General features: G+C 35.0%; 1 protein-coding gene across 1 annotated transcript in view; it reads right to left on the bottom strand.

Annotated features, from left to right (window-relative positions):
* The window catches only part of LOC126811245 (rab-like protein 2A), a 60,766-nt gene that overhangs the window by 10,227 nt on the left and 29,591 nt on the right, over positions 1 to 20,948 (bottom strand). The window contains exons 2-7 of the mRNA XM_050536824.1: positions 19,043 to 19,072; positions 17,784 to 17,863; positions 7,368 to 7,447; positions 2,530 to 2,641; positions 2,199 to 2,296; positions 1,877 to 1,960 (exon numbers count right to left, since the gene is read on the bottom strand). Coding sequence (XP_050392781.1) covers positions 1,877 to 1,960; positions 2,199 to 2,296; positions 2,530 to 2,641; positions 7,368 to 7,447; positions 17,784 to 17,863; positions 19,043 to 19,072 — 484 coding nt within the window. The remainder of the gene's footprint in view (positions 1 to 1,876; positions 1,961 to 2,198; positions 2,297 to 2,529; positions 2,642 to 7,367; positions 7,448 to 17,783; positions 17,864 to 19,042; positions 19,073 to 20,948) is intronic.

Genomic DNA, 20,948 nt, shown 5'->3' with positions numbered 1-20,948 from the left:
ACTGATTTTTTTTATCATTTACTATAATGTTTTTATTACATCATATATACAAGAATTTCCATAATTGTTACCGGTATATAAAGTTTCATACATCTCACTCAGTTAATCATTTTTTTTATTAATCCATAGCAATTAATTAAGTGTTTAACATTTTATTTAAAATTGGATTACGTATGTAAATACAACCGAACTCTCATATAGCTAATTAAATGAAGCAGTCCAAACAATGCGTAATTACTTGAGATTTTTTTATGTTTTTGTTTAAGAATTTTCATGCAATTGAGAATTATATTTACGCATGGTGTAATCGTTGTACTGCAGTCAAGTGTTTACGTAACATCAAGGCAGTATTCATTGAAACATATTTCCTGTTGATACTGTTTGACCCGCATGAAAATGGGCGACAGCTTGTCTATAGAGATTTTGGCGCCAGTGAGAAGTCTCATGAGATTATCGTCGTTCAACATTACATTGCGGGGTTGACTTCGATCTCTTCCTGTGGCGTCTACAGGTGAAGTTTATTCATTTAAGATTACCTGGGATGTGTGTGACTTGTCTACGATATCACAGATTTTTGATGTATTTGTCAATAGCGGAATTACTATTTTGAATGGATAATGGATAATAATAATATGACCACGGTAAGGCGAGCATCAATGGGTGTGCTTTTTTATATATTCACCAAATGTTTAATTACCTCAAACGTGATTTACCGATTTTTGATGTATTTGTCAATAGCAGAATAACTATTTTGGAATGGATAATGGATAATAATACTACGACCAGGGTAAGGCGAGCATCGATGGTTGTGCATTTTCTTTTTATATTCACCTTTTCTATTCGTAATTCATACGTAAACGACTTGGGGGAAATTAAACGCTTCGTCTAATATTTAAACCCTGTAGATAAATTCATCGGGTGTTAATCTTTTTACGTGTCTCGGGAAATTAAAGTGCTTGGCTAGTAATTAAACCCATTAGATAAGTAAACGGATCTTCCATTTCTAAACAGCTCTCGGAGAAATTCAACGGTGTACCATTAAATTAAACGATAGTACTAATTAAACGATTTTTGTAATTTTCAAGCGTTATTATCAATTATCAAACAATGTTTTGAAATTAAACTGTATGCATCGTTATTCGCGCTAAAACAACCATATTAAACGATACCAATCTTATAGTGAGAATGAAATGAAATGGAGTTTAACGTCCTACTGTTCTGCTCCTAACCTGTCTTATAGTGAGAATAGCTTGGATGTTAAAAAGTTTGAACGAATTGGTGTTCAGCGACCCCGAAAACCTATAAAACGATATATCACACGACCTCGGATGGTGAAAAATGATTTTTTGTATTTTTCCCGCCATTATTGACCGTCATCTTGAATATTTAATTTCCCCCAAGGGGACCCTACCCAACAATAATCCACCGAGAAACATTATATATCCAACAAAAGTGGGTTCTCGGCCCTGAAGTTTGGACTAATCGTACTGAAATTAGTAATGATAATCAAGGCTAGGCAGAAATTCAATCGCTTTGTTCTTGGTTCATACATAGTGGATCAATTTGAATGAAATTTTCAGCAAATTGCCTTTACATTATCTAGTTTTTAACTATTATAGTGAGAACTGCCAACTCGTTATCGAATCTCCCATAATGTATCTTTAACATTAAAGACTAAAGAACAGGCAAAGACAAAGTTATGATTCTTTAATCCTTTCTATGTTCATATTCTTACATTCTAAATTTAACTAAACTCAACCAGTCAATCCAGCAAAATTGTAGCAACTTACTGTCCATAGAAATTAGCTAATTTATTGTGTTCTTTTTTTAAACCTCACTGTACTTTAACAATCAACTTTCATAAAATAAGATTTACCTCTAATTCCATCATAATTTCATCCATAAAATCAGTCGGATTATTTTTGTATGCCACTGCTGCTTTAATTGCATCTTTAAATAACTAAATGAAAAATTCAAGCTTATATAAAATGGTAAACAGATATATTATTAAATCTGTAATGCACAATGCACTTTCTAGGTTTCTTCTGGCAACTGTGGCCTATGGGGAGATAATATGTCTGTTGGCTAAAAAAGACAGATTTGTCTCCCTATAAAAGTTCCTTGAAAGCAAATATTTCTATTTGAGATTACATTTTTTAATATCTAAATTAAATTAATAAACAAGGAACAGAATTTACCTTGACTACATTTGTACCTTCAGAGGCTGACACATAGTAGAATGGCATGTTGTGTTTTTTAGCAAAACCAAATGATCTCTTCGTAACATTTGGATCAGCTGAAACATAACAAATGCATAGGGATATACAAATATCAATTCCACAAATTAAAAAATAAATATATGTATATAAGCTTCTGTACATCAAATTATCAAAAATCCCAAAACAAGGGCCAACAATAAACATACAATTTGTGTAACATAAATTTTTCCACAAAGCCCATTTAACAACTTCATATGTGCACAATACATGCCCATGCCATTCATGTTTATATCAACAAACAATAACATACCATCTATTTTATTAGCTACACATAAACACGGTATTTCTGGTCTATATTCTCGAAGTTCTTTCAGCCAGTCAGGTAAATTTTTATAAGTAATTTTTCTAGTTGCATCAAATACCTGAAAAATACATCATGAAATTTCCTACAATGCATGTTCAGTAATTTACTTCGACTCTTAAAAAGAAATTGTGTTACTTATAATTTAGAAGATAGGTTGCCAGGCAACGAAACATATGCCCACAGCGGCTAAATCGTCCGAGCGGTCGACAAGGGTTGTCGCATATTTATTCCTTTGTAGGTAATTGGGGGCCTTTACAAGACAGTTCCAGACAGATCAGATTATAATTTTTGCCGTTTGGGGGTTCACAAGGTTCTACAAATTGAAACAAGGGTCTCAACTCTGGAAGTAATCTACAGAAATTGTTGAAATTTGAAAGGTTTTTTCATTTCACAAATTTAAATGATGCATATAAATTGCATACATATCGGATGATAACTTTCATCAATAGAGCATTTAACAAGGTTGAACAAAGTTAAGCAAGGACAATAACTCTAGAAGTAATTAACGGAAATTGCTGAAATTCAATAGGATTCTTCTCTTTACTAATTTAAATGACGCATTTAAATTTCATACAGATCGGCAGATAACTTTCATCAATAGAGCATTTAAAAAGGTTGAACAAAGTTAAGCAAGGGCAATAACTCTAGAAGTAATAAACAGAAATTGCTGAAATTCAATAGGATTCTTCTCTTTACTAATTTAAATGACGCATTTAAATTTCATACATATCGGCAGATAACTTTTGATGTTAGAGCATTCACAAAGTTCAATAAAGTGAAACAAAGGCCATAACTCTAGACGTAATAAACAGAAATTGCTGAAATTCAATAAGCTTCTTCGTTTCACTTATTTAAATAATGAATATAAATTTCAGAAAGATCGGATGATAACTTTTGGTGTTAGAGTGTTCACAAGGTTCAATAAAGTGAAACAAGGGCCATAACTCTAGACGTAATACACAGAAATTGCTGAAATTCAATAGGCTTCTTCGTTTCAGTAATTTAAATAATGCATATAAATTTCAGAAAGATAGGATAATTTTTGGGGTTAGAGCGTTCACATGGTTAAACAAAGTAAAACAAGGGCCTTAACTCTAAAAGTAATGAATGGAAATTGCTGAAATTCAATAGGCTTCTTCGTTTCCCCAATTTAAATATTGCATGTAAATTTCACAAAGATCGGATGTTAACTTTTGGCATTAGAGTGTAGACAAGATTCAACAAAGTGAAACAAGGGCCATAACTCTAGATGTTATAAACAGAAATTATTGAAATTAAAAAGGCTTCTTCGTTTCACTAATTTAAATAATGCATATAAATTTCAGAAAGATAGGATGATAACTTTTGGGGTTAGAGCGTTCACAAGGTTAAACAAAGTGAAACACTAGGGACCAGGTATCATTCAGATTTGATGAAAAAAGGAAAGAAACTGAGCTTACCATCTATAATCTAATACACATATTCAGTTAATAGATTGCCATGCAGAAAGTGTTAAATACCATCTAGATTCATCAAAAACTGCCCAGTTTGTGCTACTGTTTAGTTTGACATCGGTTGTCTAGTTTATGAAACTAAATGGTCATAAACTGGATGACCAATATCAAAACTAAACTAAATGGTCATAAACTAGATGACCGATGTCAAAACTAAATGGTGTTTCTTAAACTAAACGGTAGCACAAACTGGGAGTTATTTGATGAATCTTGATGGTATTTAACACTTTCTGCATGGCAATCTATTAACTGAATATATGTATTGGATTATAGATGGTAAGCTCAGTTTCTTTCCTTTTTTCATCAAATCTGAATGATACCCGGTCCCTAGTGACAAGAGCCATATCTCTAGAAGTAATAAACGGAAATTGCTGAAATTCAATAGGCTTCTTCGTTTCCCTAATTTAAATATTGCATATAAATTTCACAAAGGCCGGATGTTAACTTTTGGCATTAGAGCGTACACAAGGTTCAACAAAGTGAAACAAGGGCCATAACTCTAGACATTATAAACGGAAATTATTGAAATTAAATAGGCTTCTTCGTCTCACTAATGTAAACAACATATATCAATTTTAAAACAATTGGATGATAACTTTTGGCATTAGAGCGTTCACAAGAAATTGTGAACGGACGTACGGACGGGGGCGACGGCAATATACGTCCACTTTTATATGTGGGCTTATAAAAATGATTTTAAAACAGATCAGTCAAAAGTGAAAAAGGGAACGACACACTAGTGATCCTCAAGCCAGACGAAGATCCTACAGTCCTTCTAAACTACCTAAACAGCCAACGCACCCATATTAAATTCACTATGGAAACAGAAACAGACCTAGGGATACCATATTTAGATGTTGATATTAAGAAAAATAACAACCAGCTTGAAACATCAGTATACAGGAAGCCAACGCACACCAACCAGTCCATCCATTTCAACTCAAATCCCAGTCTCAATATTAAAACAGCCATCATTACAACATTAGTAACCCGCGCAACCAACATCTGTCACCCAGCCTATTTAGATAAAGAACTCAACCAAATTCAAGAATCCTTGTGTCTCCCTAATAAATACCCACAATCGCTAGAAAAAAAGAGTAATCCAATCAGTTCTTCATCCAACCAAACCAACAGCAAAGCAGAGACCTGATAAACCTGAAATTTGTGTTAGTATACCATTTATAGGCAAAACTTTTTACCATATCTGATGACTCTTGAGACAAGCTGGAATAGAAACTGGTTTCAAATATGGGAAAACACTAAAGGGAATCTTAAAAAATAACGGGAAATCAGTCTCAACTAACCCAAACCAAACAAAAGAATGTGTATACCAAATAACTTGTTCCTGCTCATCAACTTCCATTGAAGAAACTAAAAGGCCTTTAGAACAACGCATCAAAGAACATCAAGCAAAGTCATCTAATAACACATCTGCTGTGGCTCAACACCTCAGCATAAAGTTAACTGGGATAGTGTTAAAATCTTATACGGCAACATTCACAACAAAAAAATATGTCAACTTTCAGAATCAGTGCACATCAAGAGACACCAGCCCAAATTAAACTGCAATGATGTTCTTCATATGCTTACTCCCAGGTTTTTTTGTATAGTCTGATTTCAATCCAAAATGACAACTCGGACACAAGACAAGTCATTTTTTGAAATCAGGCAGCTGTACCAGAGGGTCCTAGAGAAGGGAAACAAATTAGAGCTCATGTGGATTCCATCACATGTCAATATTAGAGGAAACGAGGAGGTAGATCGACTCGCCAACGAAGGTCTCAAGGACACAGCACCACTGCGCACCATAGACTACAGCACCACGGAAATCTACAGTATGGTTAAAAGACAGGTCAATTCATTCTAGGAATTAAAACTCGTTGAACTTGACACATCCATGACAAAATCTACACGAAGACAGCGATCAATCACCCTAGAAGAAATATATGCAGACTCATATCGAAACTAAGGGTGTAAGAGCGGCTGCGACACTACAAACACCAAGTCATCGTCTGTGAGTGCGGAGAAGAATGTACCACCAACCATTAAATTAAAACTCGTTGAACTTGACACATCCATGACAAAATCTACACGAAGACAGCGATCAATCACCCTAGAAGAAATATATGCAGACTCATATCGAAACTAAGGGTGTAAGAGCGGCTGCGACACTACAAACACCAAGTCATCGTCTGTGAGTGCGGAGAAGAATGTACCACCAACCATGTCCTGGTAGACTGCGAGGTATACAAGGGGGAGAGAAGGGAACTAGTGAGAATGATGGAGACTAACAACATACCATACAACACTAAGAACTTACTCTTCCCGAGACCAGATCTGAAACTGCAAATCTTCGAACAAATCCACGCCCTAATGGACACAGTTGGACTAAGTAGAATAGTGAAGTAAGAGGGGGCCACGGTCAGACGGGCTCGGCATGTAAACACTAAACTACATAGGGGATTTATACCAAACTGGCAGGATAGTGGAGAAAGGGAGAGTCACGATCAGACGGATTCTGCATGTAAACACTATTCCGGCAAAAAATAGACATCAAACCTACAGAGTGGGATAGGGGAGTAAGGGGAGGTCACGATAAGACGGGCCTGGCACCTAAACACAAATCCCACAAAGATGACATCTACCAAACTAGCAGGATAGTGGATTAAGGGAGTTACGATCAGACGGACTCGGGACCTAAACACTATTCCGCAAAAGAAACAGATACAAAACCCATAGAGTGGGATTGTGGAGTAATCGGAGGTCACGATAAGACAGGCCAGGCACCTAAACACTAATCCCACAACAAAGACATCTACCAATCCAGAGGCAGAAGAAAACATCTACCAAACGATATGTTTTTTACTAAATAAATGGAAGAACTTCCCACAAAACCCAATCCATGGCCTAAGGCCGAAAATGGAAAGATTGCAAAATCATATTCTAAAAACAGGAAGCAGCTTCGGCTCTCCTATTTCTTGTCTGCGATATCACTTATGTGGAAGCAGACGTTAAACACCAGGATACTACTACTACAGGTTTCTGTATCATATTATCGTTTACCCTGTGCTTGATAACGACAAGAGGATACTTGTTGAAACGTTGCACTATTAACGTTGCTAGTGATTGTTATCCATAAAGATGTGTTTGTATTTTTTTTCAAAGATCAGTCAGTGTTGAAGCCGATGTTTGCATTTTACAGTTCACATTTTTTAGGAACTGATCTTGGCCATAAGTTTTACAGCAACAATTATTACTGTTTTAAATCGTGTTTGAAAATCAATTGCTTACTATTACACAGGCATGAGCTTGATGGTAATATGATGGATGCATGTTATTAAATCTTTCTTGACCAGCTGTATCCCAAAAATCTGCAACATAAAACAAAGAACAAAATAAAATCCAACACAGATAGGTGCTTATCAGACACCCCTAACACGCCAACCCGCAGCAAATTGTTCCATCATTGCTCTAAAATCATTGACAACAAATCCTGTGGGGTTATTTTCAAAAAAAGTGACAACATGATCTTTGTCCCAAGCTTTATAAGTCAAAATGTGAACGATAGCTACACAACGCTTTTCAAATCTATAATTCGAAAAATGTTCAAAAGTGATGGGCTCCTTCTGGATATCCTCAATAACCCCTATGGACAAGGCTCTACAAGTACAATGCGACTGAAACACTCGCATTTGCGAGTGAATTTTGACAATGGCGACCAGATATTTATAAATGCTAGGTTTCTGGCGAGTGAACATATATCTTGAAGTCCCCAATTAACACTATAGCTATCTGAACTTTTCTCCGTAAAGATAACGTAATCGGCAATGATCCCAGTCAAATGTCACTCTTGTTACTTTCCTGGTTTGAAATTGGGTCAATCTCATTGTCCTCTGCGAGGAAATTCTCATTGCGCATGCGCTGTATTTATCGGAAGTTTGCGAGACAGCTGACAGCATGGCTAGCAGACGAATCAAACCTAACCTATATCGTCTTACTTTACTAGTAAAGTAACTTCGTCTCGCAGTGAGTCTCAGTTGGGGAAAAATGATGATAGTCATGCTACTGACGCTACACCACCCAAACAAGCAAAATTACAAGCTTCGCCGACCGCCGTCTTAGTCTCGCAGTGAGTCCCAGTCGGAAAAAAATGTTTAAAACATCTTTTTTTATTATTATTATAGGACGACGAGTTATGTATGTTCACAATATATTTAGCTATATCATACGACAAATTATTCTAATCTTCAGACTTGGCAACTGAAAATTTTGTTTGGCTAGTGGTTTTGAAAATTTACTTATGTTTGCACAAGTAAGTTCAAAATGCTGTGTAGAGCCTTGCCTATGGAATTGCAGAGAGCTGAAAATCAATACCGTTCATCCTCCCATGTCCCCAATGCTTTGAACCAAATTTGAAAGAAATCCATAAAAAATCTGTTTTCTATATCGGGTTAACAAGGTTTTTAAAAAGGGGGGGGGGGAAGGGATAACTTTAAATGACAGATCGCCGAGGACCGAAAATTGATAGGACTCATCCCTAATACGATTCCAATGCTTCACACCAAATTTGATAAGAAATCTGTAGTCTCTATCGCATTAACAATAAAATTGTTGACGAATCACCAGACGGGGCACAACTTTAAGGTCCATATTTTCAAAAAGTGTCTAAAATAATCTGTGATTAGGTCTAATCAGAAACTAGCTAGTTAGAGATTAGTGGTTAACTAAGTTTGGTATTCTCAAAAGTCAGATTAGCTAATCTTTGACTATAATTTTTTGTAATCAACGATTAAAATTCATGTTTAAACTTTGATTATAATTAAAAATTTAATCAATGATTAAATATACATGTAATCAGTGATTAAAAAGGTTTTTATCATTGATAAAGGATCCCAATTACAGGAAGTTGATTAGAAACATACATGTTTTAGAACAGTTTTTCCCATCCTAGGGTCCGTTAAATTATTATGGGGGTCCGCAAATTCTAAGGGGTTCATATGGGTGGGCAGGAAAGAAATATAATGTATGAAAAAGAAAGTCAATAAAAAATATAGTTCAGATATTTTTAGTATTGGAAATGAAATGAAATTGGGGTTTTATCGGGAAATTTTGTCCGGACAGCTGTATCAGTGATGGGATTTCAATATTTTTCTTGTCGGACATTTTACGTGTCAACAAAATATTCAAATCCCATACGTATTAAAAATAGGTGAACCTCGCTATTTTTCATATTTAATTCCCATACGGCAATCAAATTTATGACAGTAACAATCCTACAAAGTACAAACTAACTCATTTTCGTAATACACTGAATGAAAGCTTACCGATCCTGCTTCAGCATCAAATTCACAATAGTAGTCCTAATATTCCTGCAAAATTACGTGTCTTCGTTTATACGGCAGTAAATGAATGAAGAACTTCCTGAATAAGAATCGCTTTCTTGATGAGAATTTCATTATGGAATCTTAAAAGACGTAAAAGATATCGCAGACAAAATGACTGTCCATTGATTTGGGGTGCTATATACTCTTACGATATGTGACATCTAAGACTAGTTTATACATGCTGTCGGTTGGTACATGCTGTGATTAAAATTTCCGACAAGTCAATGTAGAAACCACGACGTAAACACGTAGATTAAAATTATAATCATTCTTATTGGATTGATGAATAGTCTGACAAAGGGGAAGCAATGACTTCTGTTTAAGATTAGATTGATGAATTGTCTGATAAAAAGATTAAGTCAGTCTTTTAAGCAGTTAATCAAGGAAGGTGTATAGACGGTATAACACGATAAATACGATAAATACGTTGATCTTTTAATTACCTAATCAATCCAGCCTATTATTAACGATAATCTGGTAGGTGTATAGACGGTATAACACGATAAATACGTTGATCGCTTAATTACCTAATCAATCCAGCCTATTATTAACGATAATCGGGTTGAGTGGTAGTTATACACTCAGTACACTATATTAATTTTGGAATTTTGAATATTATTCACCATATCTTGATGTCCGATTGGCCATATTCCTGGTCGGACATTTTTGGACGTTCGGAAAATAGCGTCGGACATGTCAGGAATATACAGGCGAAATCCCATCACTGAGCTGTACTATGGCTCACAGTTATACCAAATTCTAAATGCCAAGGGTTTTTTTATGTGCGTCTCAATCTGTACAGGGTATTTCAGTTTGTCATCAATCCAAATGACTATGTTGTCCCTTGCAAGGCCCTCTGTTTTACACCATCGTGGCTCCCTTTTAGTAATCGAAAAATGAATTTCTGTTGCTAATATAGAAGTTACATTTGTTCTCCTGACAAATAGAAGCGCAGGAACATATTAATTTTATGCCCCCTCTTTGCTATTAAAATCCGAAATTATCACTATTTGTCTATTTTGCATAAACTTTCTATATCTGTATTCTTTTTTTTTTTTTTTTTTATCCGCTTTAGGGTTCTCATAATACTACAAATTGTAGTGGAATTCTAGTTTTCTTCAGATATGGGAATTTTGACAGATTACAAAATAAATATTATTTATAATAAATTTTTACGAGTTGCTTGACCTAGAACATAGGTTCCGAACCTTTTTTGGGTGGCAACCCCATTCCAGACCCAGGATCAGATCGCAACCCCTCGAAGAACAAAGTCACATTTTACTTATAATAGAAACCTAGATCAATGAATTGTTCATGGTAAGGTCGTCCATGCGACGCCGGCCATCTCCCTTCACAACAAGTAACCACTTTAAAGAGAACGTAATGTTCAAGAAGATCCGACGTAAAATGAATGAACCAACGCTGATGACTCTCAGGCCCGAAAACTACCTGAATTGCGCCTGCGATGTAGGTCGAGCAATTATTCAATAGTAATTAGGATGCTGGGCTAATGCACAAAGTGAAAGGCACCCAGGTATCTTAACCCATTTCAAAAGAGTTTCATTAGTTTCACGTCTTGCACATATATGTAGTAAATGATCAGAATCTTGAAAATATGGCAATAGAGGTAAATGTGTCAGAAACATGAATAACAGGAGGAAATTTTATGAGCATTTGTGAGATTAAACTGAAAGGGAGTTAAGAGATGGGGATTATAAGGTCCTTGGTATTATTATCTACGGGGAAACCCGTCAGAGTGAGAAAACAATGATAGGCCGATGAAACAAATCGTGGCCATGAGAGGAAATAGATTAGCAATGTGGCAAGAGCTGTATAGATCACATGTTCCCGAAGCAACGGCCGCAGTTTTACAAGTTCAATCCGTTACCAGAATTGCCTTTTAGGTACGTTATTTCCCTTTACTGCAGACACGTGAACAATAACGTTGTCCAATCAGAAGTCGTGATACAAACATATCCAAATACAAACATTGCGATCTCCACCAAAAAATGAATAGATAACACTAGGGACCGGGTATCGTCCAGACTTTACGAAAAAAGTAAAGAAACTAAGCTTATCGTCATGAATTTAATACACGTATCCAGCTAATAGATTGCCGTCAAGAATGTGTTAAATGCCGTCAAGATTCACCAAAAACCGCCCAGTTTGTGCAAAGTTCAAGGTTCGGTCAATGTCAAGGTTGCAAGAAATTTCCAATACAAAGAGACTTGCTGCTGCCAATTTTCGTGCATGTGCGAATATCAAAAGTAACCAAGATCTTTGGGTTATAAACTTCTGTTTCAAGTTTCAACAAAATCGGATAAAAATTATGACCTCTATAGGTTCCACAAGCTAAAAACGCGATTTTTCGTACAATCAGGGGCCATAATTCAGGAAGTTATGGTCCGATATGCGCGAATATCGACAAGAACCGAAATCTTTGGGTTATAAACTTACATTTCAGGTTTCAACAAAATCAGATAAAAGTTGTGACCTCTATAGGATCCACAACCTTGATATACCATATAATTACGCTATTTGAGAACGAACGGCGGCCATTTGTCTGTCAATTTTGGGCCCATTTTCACGAAATTCGAACTCAGTCGTCCTTAGGGTATAACAGTCATATAATAATACAGGTTTTTAAATCGGATAAAAATTATGACTTCTATAGGGTCCACAAGCTAAAAACGCGATTTTTCCTACAATCAGGGATCAGAATTCAGGAAGTTATGGTCCGATATGCGCGAATATCGAAAGGAACCAAGATCTTTGGGTTATAAACTTACATTTCAAGTTTCAACAAAATCGGATAAAAATTGTGACCTCTATATGGTCCACAAGCTAAAAACGTGATTTTTCGTACAAACAGGGGCCATAATCCATGAAGTTTCGATCCAATACATGCCAATATTGAAAGCAGCAGAGATCTTTTGGGGATAAACCTATATTTCAAGTTTCGTCAAAATCGGATAAGAATTGTGACCTCTAGAGTGTCCACAAACAAATTGTGGACTCATGTCCGGACGGACAGGGGTGACGGCATAATACGTCCACATGAAAATGTGGGCGTTTAAAAATTGTGACCTCTATAGGGTCCACAACCTTGATATACCATATTTTTACGCTATTTGAGAACGAACGGCGGCCATTTTGTCTGTCAATTTTGGGCCGATTTTCACGAAATTCGAATTCAGCCGTCCAATATGCGGGAATATCGAAAGGAACCGAGATCTTTGGGTTATAAACTTACATTTCAAGTTTCATCAAAATAGGATTACCAGCGGCTGCCAGGCAGGATACGCCCACATTTTCGAGAGATGGATAGAGAACAAGCTAAAAAAGAAAGTGATTTTTCTTACAATCAAGGGCCATAATTCAGGAAATTACAATTCGATATGCGCAAATATCAAAAGGAACCGAGATCTTTGGGTTATAAACTTACATTTCAAGTTTAAACAAAATCGTATAAAAATTGTGACCTCTATAGGGTCCACAACCTTGATATACCATATTTTTACGCTACTTGAGTACGAGGGGTGGCCATTTTGTCTGTCAGTTTTGGGCCGATTTTCACGAAATTCGAACTCAGTCGTCCTTAGGGTGTAACGGCGATATAATAATACATTTTTTTAAATCGGATAAAAATTATGACCTCTATAGGACCCACAAGCTACAAGCTAAAAACACGATTTTTCGTACAATCAGGGGCCATAATTCAGGAAGTTATGGTCCGATATGTGCGATTATCGAAAGGATCCGAGATCTTTGGGTTATAAACTTACATTTCAAGTTTGAACAAAATCGGATAAAAATTGTGACCTCTATAGGGTCCACAACCTTGATATACCATATTTTTACGCTATTTGAGAACGAATGGCGGCCATTTTGTCTGTCAGTTTTTGGCCGATTTTCACGAAATTCGAATTCAGCCATCCTTAGGGTTTAATGGTGATATAATAATACGCTTTTTTAAATCAGATAAAAAGTATGACCTCTATAGGGTCCACAAGCTAAAAACGCGATTTTTCGTACAAACAGGGGCCATAATTCAGGAAGTTACAGTCCAATATGCGCGAATATCGAAAGGAACTGAGATCTTTGGGTTATAATCATACATTTTAAGTTTCAACAAAATCGGATCAAAATTGTGACCTCTATAGGGTCCACAAGCTAAAAACGTGATTTTTCGTACAAACAGGGGCCATAATCCATGAAGTTTCGATCCGATACATGCCAATATCGAAAGCAGCCGAGATTTTTTTGGGATAAAGCTATATTTCAAGTTTCGTCAAAATCGGACAAGAATTGTGACCTGTATAGAGTCCACAAACAAATTGTGGACGGACGGACGGATGTCCGGACGGACAGGGGCGACGACAATATACGTCCACATGAAAATGTGGGCGTATAAAAATGTCCGTGACGTTCCGGTTATTGCCGAAATAAAAAACGACGTCAAAATATTTATTTATTCATTGTTGTAATCCAAGTTCGAGGTCTTTTCCGCGGATGTTTCAAAACACTAACAATAAATATTTTGATATCAATGTTTAGCGGTAGTTTCGTATTTTTTAATAATGGCCTGTAGTTGAATAAAATTACTATTTTCATCGCTAAATACTTCTTAGAAAACTTTAAAATAGTTTTCCGTTGCGTCAAAGAAATTAAAACCCGCGTTATGTCATATCATTTTGTTCGCCTTGATTTAAACTTTCTTCTTATATGAAAATAAAGCTAGCATATCAAATCAAACATTAGCGGAATTCCTGTAAAAGGAGTGGGGTGTCCCATGATGTCAGTAAGAAATTCCCCGGAATTTGACGTTGCGACAGACTCTAAATAGAATTTCTGGATGGACTCCTGCAGATATAACATCTATAATTGATAGAAATTAGAATAAGGGTAATATTATCATTAAAATTAATCAATATAAAGTATGAAATTGGATCATTGTAACTTATCTATAAATAGGGGTTTCAGGTCACGTGACTTTAGCGTGAAATCAGACAGCCACCGGCTGAAATATAGCCCACTTCAATCTACGATTCTGAATTACTATTTTATGTAAATGCATTACTCGCAATTGAATTGTAATAGTTTAATATCAATCTCAATATCTGCAAAGATTTAGGCTACAAAATTATCGAAATGTTAGCAAAATTACCGTTTGTTTACAGGAGACGCTCTGGGGAAAAAAAGCTGTGACGTCACGTGACTTGACATATTATAATTCAAATTATTACGATTTTAATAAATCTTAGCTGACAATAGCGTGCAGTTTTCAGTTATTATATAAAAAGTAATGGAAAATGTGATTTTTTTTACATTAAAATTTGAATTGATGAATGTGTGTGAGCATACAAAATGTAGAAAGATTTGTAAATAGTTTAACTGATACACAGTTAATGTTACTATTATTTATCAAGTTTAAGTTTTACTGAAATTTGATAAATTATATATTTAAATATTTATATGTTTTAATGTTATAAGATTAATTAAAACATGGTCAAAGTACTTCTAAAAATGAATCAGTATGGTTTTACCAGATTACCAATGCACTGCACAGCTGTATTAACAAAAACACAATTTTCGTGCCATGGTAACCAAAAGTAGCAATTGGAATGTTCAGAGAGAAAAAAAAAGTTTTTTTCAATGAGATCAGCATGAGAAACCCCTAAGTATGCATTTTCACTGCAAAATTCTATATAGTAAAGAAATGATGACATATGTGCATATCAATTAGCTGTACTTAGTCATTTTCACATAAGGACATTAAAAAAATAAGCCTTTATAGTAATAAAAACAGTCTTGTAATTTTAAGTAAAGAAACCTCAACTTCTGTTTTTGTTCTTTTATTTACAACATATACCACAAATAATTGAAAGCATGATATAATTTGGATTACTTATGATTTATTTAGAATTTATTGATGATAAATTTAGCTAAAAACTGCAATATCTGTAATAAAAAACAAAATGGCTGACATTTACTGTTAAAAAATTGATGAAAAACCCAACTTTGACACCTCGCTGTTCGCTTATTTTTTGGAGTTTTTTTTAAAGTGTGATACACCAAATTGTTCAGGTTTTTTTTGCTCTATCAAACAGTAATAAAATATCTAATTCACTTTTCTTAGCACAGATTTCATGTGGCATACCTACAATCAGGGGCCATAATTCAAAAATTAAAATTCGATATGCGCGAATATCAAAAGGAACCAAGATTTTTGGGTTATAAACTTACATTTCAAGTTTGAACAAAATCGGATAAAAATTGTGACCTCTATAGGGTCCACAACCTTGACATACCATATTTTTACGCTATATGAGAACGAACGGCGGCCATTTTGTCTGTCAGTTTAGGTCCGATTTTCACGAAATTCGAACTCAGTCGTCCTTGGGGTGTAACGGTGATATAAAAATACGGTTTTTTAAATTGGATAAAAATTATGACCTCTATAGGGTCCACAAGCTGAAAAGGCGATTTTTCGTACAATCAGGGGCCATAATTCAGGAAGTTACGTTCCGATATGCGCGAATATCGAAAAGAACCGATATCTTTGGGTTATAATCATACATTTTAAGTTTAAACTAAATCGGATAAAAATTGTGACCTCTACAGTGTTCACAAGCTAAAAACGTGATTTTTCGTACAATCAGGGGCCATAATCCATGAAGTTACAGTCCGATACATGTCAATATCGAAAGGAACCGAGATCTTAGGGTGATAAACCTATATTTCAAGTTTCATTGAAATCGGATAAAAAGTGTGACCTGTAGACAGTTCACAAACAATTGTGGACGGACAGGGGCGACGACAATATACGTCCACATGAAAATGTGGGCTTATAAAAATTATTCGTCCATGTTACAATTTAAATTGTAGTGTGTTTAACTTTAGGCTACACAAAATAAATGTCTTGTTTCTCGGGCAACTGACAGCTGAAACTGTAGGGGGGGAGGGCAGTTTATTTTTTTTTTTACCTCATTTCTGGCTAGAGGATGGTGCAAAATAAAATTTGGCTATTGTTGAAAATTGTTGGGGCGGGAGGGCGGCCTTGTATTTTTTTTTTTTTTTAATGAGAAAGTCATTACTTGTCTACAGTTTTGCTTTCAGTTATATATTATACATACTTAGAACATAAACCCAAAAATCAAGTCTACTCAAACACTGAACACTGACTGTAATGAAAAAAATTTTCCATATTTAATTCACGTAATGTAGCTTACTAATGGTAATGGTGACAACTATAATTGAAATTGGTTTAAAATAAAATTCCGTACGACTATTAATAGCCGTCCATAATAACGACAATATTTTAAAGAGTAAGCCACTGTCAGCATGTGTATCAAAAATAATCATCACGGTAAACGACACTTAGATCTAAATCTAGTATCGCTGGTTTATAATGATTGACCTAATTCCAACCATAGATAATGTTCCAACCAATGCATGTCACGTGTCATCGGGATTCGGGAAATGACTGTTTCTCAGGATATTCGGTGTGTTTCTCAGGATATTCGGTGTTCTATCTGGGGTTTATATCGAATGACTATTTAAATTTAACTAACAACTGGTCAGTAAAACCATCAAATGTGTAATCCAATTATTATTTTCCGGATTATCAAAACTACCGTTAAATGTGCTAATGACCCAGATTCTGACTAAGGTATGGTGACTATCATCGTATCGTATTCGTAGCCACAAGTTATAATAATTAACCTGTTCTACGATTCATTGTTTTATAAGTAGGATTTTTTCAAACAAGGACCGACTGAAGCCGGCAATAATGAGCCGATTAAGATCGAATGATTGAAATACAATGCATTGTTGTCAATGACTTTCGGTGTTTAACACGAATCGAATTCTAGTTCACAAGGGGAGGTAATTAAAATCACGTGATACAAAAATGGAGGTTCTTTCGATATCAATAAAAAAAGACCCGTAAATGAGCGTTTACATCTAAATCAGTTTAATACATTTGAATGGATATTCACGTATGGGGCATGTAGATACATGCGGCATATTCTTTTTATGACTTGCTTATCGATGTTTGGGCGGGCGTTACATATTTTTTATTTTTCATCAAGACTAATAAATAGGCCGCACGCGCAACCTATTTTGCGTGCGGGCGGTGCCCGAGAAACAACTTATTTTATTTGTGTTGCCTTATATTTAGAAGCTCAAAATTGGTCAATCCAATGCTCAGGCTAGCCCATATCAAATATACAAAATGAAAATGGGGATCTGTAGCTATAGTCAGATCTTCTGGTATGTCAATTACTGTTGTACTATAAAATTAGCTTCAAATTGTACTTACCAACTGATACAGACTGCTTGTTCACCTCTGTTTTATAATTAAATAATGTTAGTGCATAAGTTGATAACTGTTGAGGTTTACTTATATAAATGAAGGAAAATTCATATTAACATCTTATATTAACCAAACACACACACACACACATACATATAAATGACCTCTCACTTAAAAATTTTGACACCTGGATGATTTTTTACATACATCTATTTTTTTCCCCCCATTGGCAAGACATTCTTTTTTAAAAGAATATGATAATTTTTGAATGTTATTTCAATAATTCAACAGTTTTACAGGTAAAATCTTTGAAATATCTAAATATGTGATGAACAAATTCCTTAACAAAACAGGCAAATTATTAGTTAAGTTTACTGCCAATCCATCAAGTCTGTTAAATACAAAGGTAGAACCGTGGTCTTTACATTGTCATTCACGTAGGCTTTTTTGCATTTCACTTTCAGCATTTAGGTCTTATTCTCCAACCACAATTCAACACTAGACAAAGGAACATGCCTGAAGAAAGTAAAGCTAACTATGGTAATTATAATCTTTTCATTATCAACATTTTGCATTTATAGAAATTTGTATTGGTATTTGATCAAAGGCCACTAGAAGTTGTCAATGTAAATTGTTGTAATTCAATGGGCTTATATGATGCAGATAAATATCGGATGACAAGTTTTGTTCACAAGACTTTACAAAATGAGGTAATTATCAGAAATTGTTGAAATTCAATAGGCTTTTCACTAAATGTTAATAAATTAAAATATATATAAATATAAGCATTGCTTATAAATTTTAAAACAATCGGAAATGAAATCAAAATGGGGCTCAACATTCTACACAATGAACATGGGCAGTGCGCTATGAGGGAAAGTTTTTTACCCAGACATCAATGTTTCCGTCAACTCTTCTTCGGCACTGCAACTGCCAAGTGTTATTTTACATGCACACACAGCCAATGTGTACCAGGCTATAAAATCCTGAGGAACTTTCTCGATCCTATGAACTCCAGGTTAGTGAACCAGTGCCTACTGAGTCCCTGTTGTCCCCCAAATCAATCAGTAATTATCGATTTCTTCAGATCATCAGGCAATCGGAAGATTAAGCATCTTGAAGACCAACAAAGACAATAACCGTGGAAGAAGTTATTGGAAAAAATTGAAAAGGAATAGACTTTTTTGTATAGTGAAAAAAAATATAAAAAGACTAATTATTGGATTGACACTGTCTAAACTATTTAACTCATCGGATAAGGATACTATCCATCCATTAAAAACCTTTCAACCAACCTGAAAGAAAAATAAATATAGTTTTAGAAAAAAGAATAGTAGCGTTTACTGAATTCCCTTTTGGCATCATTTCCAGTTAAGTGCTGTAACTGGCCTATATGACAATGAAATTAAGTTTGTTTTCAATATTATCGACTGACATTCACATAGCATTAACGATTATGAATAGTAAAAATCCCTCCAAACGTCGGCCTAACTGAACGAAAGATTAAGACATTAAAGCCTAATGGTTGTGGCATATATTATTAGGGCACGTGCGCAGTCAAAATTTGCTCTATTAACAGTTGAACTCACCACAGCAAATGTTCACGCACAAATGAAAAGTTCCCTGGTGATTACATGGTAGACACTGAGCATGTGCATAAGCCATCACATGTGAAATTTTTTACACATCTATCAACTATTAAAGCCATAAAAAATATTTTGTTAACGATTTTGAATAACAGTAATATTTGGCTCTTTGGTTATTCCAGCAGCTTTAGAAAATTACGTTTGTTTTGTTTTTTTAATTTTCTTTATTATTAACTATACCGTTAGGAGCGGCGTCTTTTGGTTTAGTATAATTAATATCACCGAAACACTTGGGCCCCGGTTCTTAGAAAATTCTTAAAGTAAGCACAAAGTCATGCTTCACTTTTGCTTACGTAAGAAACATTATAAAATACCGTCTCTAGAAAATTCTCAAGACCGTTCTTATGTAAGCAAAAGTCAAGTATGAGTCTTGGCACATTGTGACTGGTAAACTGAGACCATGATGCTCTCTAACGTCATAAAAACAATTTTGGTATACGAATTACGTCATAAATTGGTCGGCTGCTTCCCGGCAAATCAAATGGTCGATTTAGATGCATTTACATGACCCCTATATATAAAATGTGCCACAAGTTAAAAAAAACACAAGCACATGCAAAAAGACTGAATAATTGTGAGAGCGCCTGATCTTAAAGTAGCCCGTGTTTGTGTTGTTTACCGGTACTAATTTGCAAATAAATAAAATGGATAAAATGGTTTCAGGGCAGAAGCGAAATTTTCTATATTCTTCTCGAGAATAATAATTATGTTTCTAAAGGATTTTCTGTCTTTTAATTGTCTTTTTGGTATCAATAGATGAAGGAAATGCCGTTGAATAACTCTAAGATCAGCCATCTTGATTGAAACCGACAGGCTTAAGGTTGGTATACCTTGCTTGGGACTTGTGCTTAGGTTGACGATGTTTAAGAACGAAGTTGTGCTTAAGTTTTTTTCTTGGAACACATAATAACGTGCTTGTGCTTACACTGAAGTCTACTTAAAATCTAAGCACAAGAACGTTTTAAAGAATTTTCTGGGAACACAAAATAAGATAAGTTTACTTAAATGCAAAGTCTACTTAAAATCTAAGTACAAGAACGTGCTTAAGAATTTTCTAGGAATCGAGCCTTGGTTTAGGTAAGTACAGGATACCCGTAATATTTTCCATTGCTTTTTCAATTTCTTGATATAGCTTCCTTTAATGTTTCATAAAAAAAAATAATCTCGATTATCCAGACCTATCAATCAGCCAGAGAACGGCCTGTAGCCTGATTTAGAGCGACTAGTTTCAAACCAAGGGCACATAACCTATTCTAATAACCGCTTTTCATTTACCTTTTGTTTTATACTCTTTCTTCGGTCTACCAGAGTGATGGGATTTTGCCCGTATATTCCGAATCTTTTTTCCAAACGCCCAAAATTGTCCGACCGGGAATATGCCCAATAGGACATCAAGATATGGTGAATATTCAAAATTCCGAAATTAATATAGTTTACTGAGTGTATAACTACTACTCAACCAGATTATCGTCGATAATACGCTGGATTATTAGGTAATTAAGTGATCAACGTACCTTGATTAACT

Source organism: Patella vulgata, chromosome 2 (assembly GCF_932274485.2).
Source record: "Patella vulgata chromosome 2, xgPatVulg1.2, whole genome shotgun sequence".
Taxonomy (NCBI): Eukaryota; Metazoa; Mollusca; class Gastropoda; family Patellidae; genus Patella; species Patella vulgata.
This window is presented reverse-complemented; position numbering and strand designations above follow the sequence as displayed.